Raw genomic sequence first — 8,300 nt, forward strand, 5'->3', positions numbered from 1 at the left:
ATAAGGCATATTGTGGGTAATATGTTGCCATTTTTAGAGCTACACTGATAAACCGATCAAATAATTCCCTGGATGGAAATTATGTTGCTCATTGTTTGAAATTTTAACAGATTTTTTAGTTTGTAGAGCTCAGGGAAATCACAAGATCTGCAGTTTTGTTTAACAACTTTTTTAGTTTCACAATTACACCTGTTTGTTTTCTTTTTTCTGTGTTTTAAACTGCTTCTAATAACAAAAAAGAAACGTAGGTGAGGTTCCCTGAAAGGAGTTCTTTACCTAGAAACTCATTTTGAGTCCAGTCTTTGAATGGCGACCCATGCAAGTCCCTCACCTCACTGACTATCATTCTCTTAAGGGCTTTATAAATCTGAAGCATTGTTGTTCTTAAAACAACAATTTAAGTGTGTTGTTTGTTAATATTTCCAGAAAATATGCGTAACTAACTGTAACGAAAGGAACACAGAAATTGTCAGATGACATTAAAGTGGCTGAGTGTAAGAGAGTGTTATGGACAGTGCAAAAAAGTAGCTTTACTGAGACCGTACATATAAGCCACACAATTTAAAGAAAACACACAAGAATCTTATTTTCAGGGGACTATGAGAGGATTTTGATTGACATCTGATGTTTTGAGTTTCCACGGACACGCTATACGGCGTCCAGAGGACGGTCTGTGTATTCAACCTCACCTCTGGCGCCGGCGCCCACCTCTCAATTTGAAATGCATGTAGACATTGAGGGTTCTCAGGAGGGGCCGTGCTGACACCTGCTGCTCTCCGACAGGAAGCTGCCCCTCTCATGGTCCTCCTTGGGCTCTCGCGCTTTGCGGACCTCTGGATGTCTGGGGCCTGGGTCTCCTCTATGCCTGCTTCATGCTCTGGGAGACGGGGCTATGGACCCCCACATCCTCGATGGTGAAACCTTTTGAATACAAGCGTGCTCATCCACACAGGTGTACACATGGGTGCTCACAGACACAAGCTATATCTTTCTTGGCTGCTTCCTCAAAACACATTGTGTGCTGTCAGTCTTGTGTGCTGCGCAACAACATTCCAACTGGTGTTGGCCCGAGGGGCCGATGGCGCGATATGGCAGCCTCGCTTCTGTCAGTCAGTGAATGTGAGAGTGAATGAATAGTGGCATTTTAAAGCGCTTTGGGTGCCTTGAAAAGCGCTATATAAATCCAATCCATTATCATTACACGTTATAATTTATTGCAATGGTGTTGTGTTTATTGTATTGCTTTCTTCTTGAACCAAACAGGACATGCTAAAAGAAAAAGAAAAAAAAGTGGATACGTGTATGTTTCTATCTTTCCAGGCCAGAGACAGGAAGGTGGCTAGAGGTCTGGACGGTGCACAACTTTATGGCTCCACTGCTCACCATTCCAACATGATACATTTCAAAGAAATATAAATGACCTGGTTTCAAAAAAGTAATGTCTATTCATTGTTTCGCTTTAAAATTTGATCACATCTGAAAACATGCACAATGAATTGATAAAAAACAACAAATGAATTGTAACTGAATAGAATCTGAGGCTTGTGGGGATAGGTTAATTGGATAATCCAAATTGTCACTAGGTGTGAATGTGCAAGTGAATGTGAGTGCGAATGGTTGTCTGTCCCTGTGTGTTGGCCCTGCGACAGACTGGCGACCTGTCCAGGGTGTACCCTGCCTCTCGCCCTATGACAGCTGGGATAGGCTCCAGCGCCCCCCGCGACTCTGAAAAGGATAAGCGGAAGCGAATGGATGGATGGATGGATAGAATCTGAGGCAGTAGCAATAGTTTAATAGCTTAATTGAAAAAAGAAACATTTTGATCATCTGTCATCTGAAAGTGCACAATCTTAGTGATTCAATCCTATCAAAGCCATCAGTGCAGAAAACCATAAGAGTATATACATTATTAAAATATATAATTTATAATAAAGACACACTATTAAGCATTAGTAAGGTATTAGTAAGTGTTTCAGTCATCATTCATAAAACATTATAAAGCATTACTCCTCCTTTCTAAAAAACTGATATAAATGTTTATTCTTGATTAATAGGTTCATGTATCATGCATATATAATATATAACTGTGATCAAAGTATTTACATGTATACTATTAAGTTCACATGCACTATTAAGATTAAGGTATGAGCTCATTTTTTGTGAATTTATTAATAGAGAATTTTATAAAAACTTATTTGATTATTATTTTATGTACTTATTTTTTTTTAATTCATAGTTAATTCAGGCAATTACTGGTAGTCATTTAACCATTTTGTGTGACTTCATCTAAATTGATTATTATGTTTACCTTATAAAGCATTTATTAATGAAAATCAAGTAGCTCACAAAGTCTTGGTTATCTTGACAACAGAAAAATGACAGACAAATCAAAAAGAGATACAAAACATACCAATATTTATTGCCAGGTGTAAATGTCAACCCCCAGAGATTTGCAGAAGATTGCAACGTAAGTTGGAACAGCGTCTAAGATGGTAAGAGGGGTTTAAGACAGAAAGAGAAGTTGGAGCTACAGGATATCTTACCTTTAAAATACTGAAGCTTCTTCATTTAAAATAAAATATGAATGAGATTATCACAAAAGTAACTGTTTCACAGAGCCTCACGAACAGTTGTAAACACTATAAACAAAATGCCCATTATATTAAGCCAATAAGCAGGAAAATGTCTCTGGGATGTTTTTAATTACTTTAGTTGATTCCTAAAGTTCAACTTTCCTCAGGTCTGTAGTCTGTTACCGAGCTTTAGTAAGATAACTCAGCACCCACTCAGGTTCAGGTCCAAAATGCTCCTGAATTAGTCAAAATAGTAAGAGTGATGTTGTTCTTTCACACATGTAAAGTCAGCTTAAATAAACAAATTACAAGACACTTTGGAGCTGAATATAACTTTATAAATTACATAATAAGGAGGAGCAATACTTTATAAGTGATAAATAAAGCACTTACTAACACCTAGTTAATCCTTTATAGTGTGTAATTATTATAAAGTGTTATCAAATGATGTTGCTTGAATGGACGTTTGTCTATACACACTTTAGTCTTTCTCAGACCTTTTTTGTTACAAAGAGGAAGGCTTTGGGCCTCATAGTTTTTTTGTCTCTTTTCTGCCTTGTTTCCAATCAAATACTCACCTGGTTTTTATTTCCTCTTCAACGAGTGGCTCATATATTTTTGACTTTGAGTTCTGAGCTGTATTTGTTTGAAAGCAGCACACAAAGCAGCCCAGTGGATAACTGCTTGTATACTGGTGAGTTTTTATTATATTTTAATGTTAATACCATTTAACAAATTAACATCTCTGAATAACTTTGAAAACCTTTAACACCTTCTTGTTTATCTTTAAGCTCTGCATTTAAACAATGATGGCATGGCTCCAATTTTGTATCCTTTTCCTGGTGGCTCCAATTGGGTACAGTCAGAATCCAGGTCCTCGTGGTCCCAAAGGAGACAGTGGACTTCCTGGACCAGCTGGTCCACCTGGAGTACCAGGACCAGTAGGTCAAAAAGGTGAGCAATAATCCTACAAACCACAAGACTACTGACCAGATACTATTTATAGTTTATCTAAAGCTTGTTACAATTCTTTTGTATAGCCAAATAAGTTTTCATGATGTATCAACAGAGGCTTATGCTACAAAGTATGAATGGCAGTGACACTGAATGAGCATTTTATGACATCAGATAGTGGAGGCTCAATATATTTATACTTCTATATACACTTTATACTTAGATATATGGTTAAGTGCATTAAATATGGTCTTTTTTTGGTGCTGACGTGAAGCTAAAATTCCCATTTGAGTAGTGATTAATTAATAATAAGGTATTTAACTGCTTTTTAGCTCTGTATAACCAGTTTCCTAACGTTGTGAGAGAATTTTTCCTCTTTGGGCTGTGAGTGAATATCTGAACATATGGTATGATACTTCCATACCTGCTTTAAAGGAGATACTGGAGTTAATGGACCAGTTGGATATGTTGGACTAGTTGGAGGACGTGGATTTCCTGGAAGACCTGGACTTCCTGGACAATCTGGAGAAGATTCTGACTGCAGAACAGGTGAAGATCAATTTTTATTAGTTTCATTAGTTACTAAGTTTTATTTTTCATTTTTGCACACAAGGGCAGCACCAACTACTTTCTTTGCTATGAAACATTCCCATAGATGCATTCAGTGTCCTTAACCATTGTAACTTTCTTTCTTTCAGTCCAACCACTCGTTGTATCTATCTGTCGTAAATGCCGTACAGGGGGCTGTACTCCCATGATGTTTCCTCTTCTTGCTGCTCTTCTGCCTGAGATATTCACTAAGCACATAATTGGTTGTGGCCATGTTTTTGATGTACTCATGGATCTTTGTTGTCTTCTCCTGGACAGTGGTTCTCACTAGTCCTTGATTTCCTTGCTTCCGCTTGAGTATAGAGTCTCTGGGTGTTGGACTTGAGGTGAAAACAACACAAGTACTAAAATCAAGGACTATGCCAAATAAAAATCTATTGAGGCAAGCATGAGTGTAGTAGGACTTGTACTAGGCATATCAATGGCAGTGATAGGAGCTGACTCTGACGATTGAATGGACTGACAGGAGCAAAAGTAAAAACAACCTCTGTTAAATTTGATGCAGAATTTTAAATGTAATTTATACAAATTACTTTTACCATTTTAATCAGTAGGGTTTATTAATATCAAATTGTTGTTTTATATAGTGTCACTACTCACAGAAGTCCTCTTGGCACTTCACTGCATACACTATATTACTCTGTTTATGCTGGGGTACCTGATCCTTGGTTTAGAACGATATTTAGTGTAATGTGTTTTGGAATGTGAAAGACACAGAAATGTGGTATTTGAAAAAATGCATCTTAGCTATAATTTTAATTGATTACTAGTGCTGTCTGCATTAATCTCATTAAAATGGCGTTCACGCCATAACCGCATTAACTTGGCAAATCTCCCTTAAGGAGTTAGCGCAGATTGCCCCGTGTGAGGGGCTGATGGCGCTAACGCGTTAACGAGCTAACCGCGCTAACAAGCTAACCGCGCTAATGAGCTAACCGTGCTAACGTGTTGACGCCGTGCATGATTAGAGATTTGAAGCTCAAAAGAGAAAAACTAGCTTTTATTTAATAACAGTTTGCAATTTTAAACATACACAAAGAAATGTTGGTCCCAAATGACTACAACACTGATAATTTTATCTGTTTGATCTAGAGCTCTTTGGTTACATAGACCAGGACCTTCAAACCATTAGAGCCCTAAAGGAAACAATAACCAAGTTAGAGCTGGGTAAGTGTCATCAGCAGCAACAGGACATAGGTTTTACAGTAACTCCATCATTAATAACTCTGGGGGGTTTCCTTGTTTGCTTTTAAAATTTCAATTATCTTTCAGATTATTATTTAACATAATAATTTGAACTTTGAGCAATAAAGCTAAATGGAAGGATACATGGTGTGTAATGACTAGACGAAATCTTTTTTCTGCTGGTTTCTTTAAAATAAAAGTAGTTCATTCCAATTTCTCTTTCTATGCTGGTTTTTTTTTCAGTTATAAACTACGATTTTGCCCGAGGAGTTGATGATGGAAAATATTTTGTGTCCAACAAGGAAAGAGGCTCTTTCCTCCAAGCTGTTGAGTTCTGCTCCCAGCGAGGATTAGAGCTGGCTTTGCCCCAGAGTGATAAAGAGAATAGCTTACTCACTGAAGTGTTTGAAAACAGTCCTAAAACAGTCTGGATTAATGCCAGCAATGGAAGAGCAGAGGGAAACCTTGGAGCTGATATGAAAAACCGACCTCTGACCTTTACCAGCTGGGCAGAAGGGCAGCCAGACAAATCCATCCAGGATCCAAGCTGCACCACGCTGTCAGAAGACGGTGTTTGGAGAGTGACAAGTGAATGCTCTATGAATGCTTACATTGTTTGTCAGTTATAGAAATGCCTTTGATGACATGAAGTAAAGTGTAACTCTTTGGGTTCTGGTGTGGGGAAATCAAATGGAGTACAAATATGTAATCACACATCTATCTGGCGCAATTTTCCTATTCCTATAAAACAGGTCAAATCATTCTTTCAAATCTTTTATTACATTTTTAGGTAAAATGAAAAATTCTTTTGAGACCTGCAGTATTTAGTAACCATTCACCATACAGTAGCCATATTTATATTCATCCAGCAAAGTGAGAAGTCATGGAGGGTGTTCTGGTTTGGTGGCCCCAGCATCTCATCTCTGCTTTATTTGCATGACTTGATCAAACAACAAACTTGTTAGTGAGTGTGACATGGCTGGAATGAGAATTAGCAGCTCAAAGTCTGAGGCTAGTCTGTGGCTTGTTTCCAGATTTAAATGTATTGATTTTTTCAGCTTCCAAATGAATAAGCAGCTTGTAACCTGGAATGTAGCAGCAGTACATTATCATTTTGATTAAATCATTTCACCTTCATTACCTGAGCATGATTGTATCAATTTGTACATTGCACTTTCTAAGATTAAAATCATACATATATGTTTCACTAGATAAATGCTTTATAACCACAGTTTTATCATGAGAGAAATACTCAGACATGTAAAATGTTTAAATGTGGATGGTGGATTTGCAGGCAGATGTTAAAGAAATTTTAAGGTAAGTAACATTTTCTTTTCAAATAACTCTGTCATGTTCTTGGGTCTGTTGACCCAGCGTTTTAAGTTTTAGTTTATTTGGATGTTGTTTATGTTTAAGTTCATTAGATTAGCGAAGTTCATTTGGTTATTAGACTCCTTGTGTTTTCTTCCCCTGTATTTAAGTTTCCCTCACCCTTTGTGTTTCACGCTGCGTGTCTTATGTTATCAAGTTTGTATTATCATGTCTGTCTCATGTTTCCTGTTTTATTTTGAAGGAGTCGTGTGGTTTTTTTGTTCATTGTATTTAGTTTCACTTCCCTTGTACTATCATTAGGCTCATGTCAGTCAGCTGTTCCTCCATGTGTTCCCACTTCCCCTAATCACCTCCTGTGTATTTAAGTCCTCTGTTTTCAGTGTGTCATTGTCAGGTTGTCTGTTGTCCTTTGTGTCATGTTTCCAGGTTCTGTGCTCTAGGTATTTTTGTGTCCATGTTAGGGTTCATGTTTTGGGTTTCTGTGTTATCTTAGCTCTCCCAGTTTAGGTTATTGTTTAGCTTCTCCTCTGCCTTTTGTTTTGTAATGTTTTCACCAGCCTTAATAAACGGCTCGCTTTCTGTTAACATTTAAGTTTTGTTTCATGGTGTCTGCATTTTGGGTCCTTTTCATAATACATACAGTCTGCCTCTGCCAGAATGTAACAAACACTTCTACTAAAGCAATGCCTTTGTGCTAGTCAATTTTGTTATGACCAATAGTGGATTTGTGTCTGATGTTATTCTCATACAGTTGAGCAAATATTTTGTACTACCACATGTAAGAAATGTTACTATTTTGGTAGTAACATCCAGGCATAGACTATGTGAATCTTCTTGTCTTTAAGTTTTTATATAAGTAATTTGTGCATAGATAAAAATCATTTAATATTTTAAAAATATATTAAATTGTGATTTTGGTGGATCATCTGTCTGCACTATCAGTTTTAAGTAAATTTAAATTTAATACTTTTAAAATAACAGGTTCCTTTTGAAGAAAACATTTGTAAAGCCTGACATTTGTTTGTAATAATGGTCAAAGCTTTTTATAGCATTTTTTCTGTATGTGTAATCTACAGATTAAAAAAAAATTCAAGAGAATAACCACTGTAAGCGTTGAATCTGGCTAAACGTGGCCATTGGACTCCAAAACTGATGGATGTAGTTTCATTAAGGGGAGGAGCTAAAGGAGTGAGAATCAGGCTCATCAGTGACATGCTTCTTGAGGTATGATGATTATTTAGACCTTTGGCTTCAGCATGCACTTTGTTGGCAGTCACCCATATAGTTTATACTCATTTCGATACTTTATCTATGTTTTCTTAAATAGGACATGCAATCAAAGTATGGAGAGAAGTACCCATCGACTGAACCTGGGAGAGAGAAGAGGACCTTTTCATGGCGTCTGGTGTAAGTAATTCAGCATCTTGACCATGTAACAAAAATGAAATCCACACTGATCATAGTGTGGATTTTAAAATAGGGCATTTACTTGCTCCTGCAATACTCATTGTAAGTTAAATTTGTAAATATAAATATATATGCACTTTAAGTTAAACCTTGCTCAATAATCACCCCATATCACACCCATATCAATGACCAGTTCAGCACAGGTGTTGGACATTGTAAAATGCTCCTTGGAAAATTCAA

The 8,300-nt window shown here is 37.0% G+C and overlaps 1 protein-coding gene across 1 annotated transcript; it reads left to right on the plus strand.

The window, feature by feature from the left end:
• Positions 1–2,005: 2,005 nt before the first annotated feature.
• LOC309712059 (phospholipase A2 inhibitor subunit B-like) lies at positions 2,006–7,245 on the plus strand. The gene is made up of 5 exons (XM_082542643.1): positions 2,006–3,267; positions 3,365–3,527; positions 3,963–4,076; positions 5,229–5,303; positions 5,565–7,245. The coding sequence occupies exons 2-5, from the start codon at positions 3,380–3,382 to the stop codon at positions 5,948–5,950; spliced, it is 723 nt and encodes a 240-aa protein (XP_082398769.1). The 5' UTR covers positions 2,006–3,267; positions 3,365–3,379; the 3' UTR covers positions 5,951–7,245.
• Positions 7,246–8,300: the final 1,055 nt, after the last annotated feature.

Source organism: Aulonocara stuartgranti, assembly GCF_965226115.1.
Source record: "Aulonocara stuartgranti genome assembly, chromosome: 7".
Classification (NCBI taxonomy): domain Eukaryota; kingdom Metazoa; phylum Chordata; class Actinopteri; order Cichliformes; family Cichlidae; genus Aulonocara; species Aulonocara stuartgranti.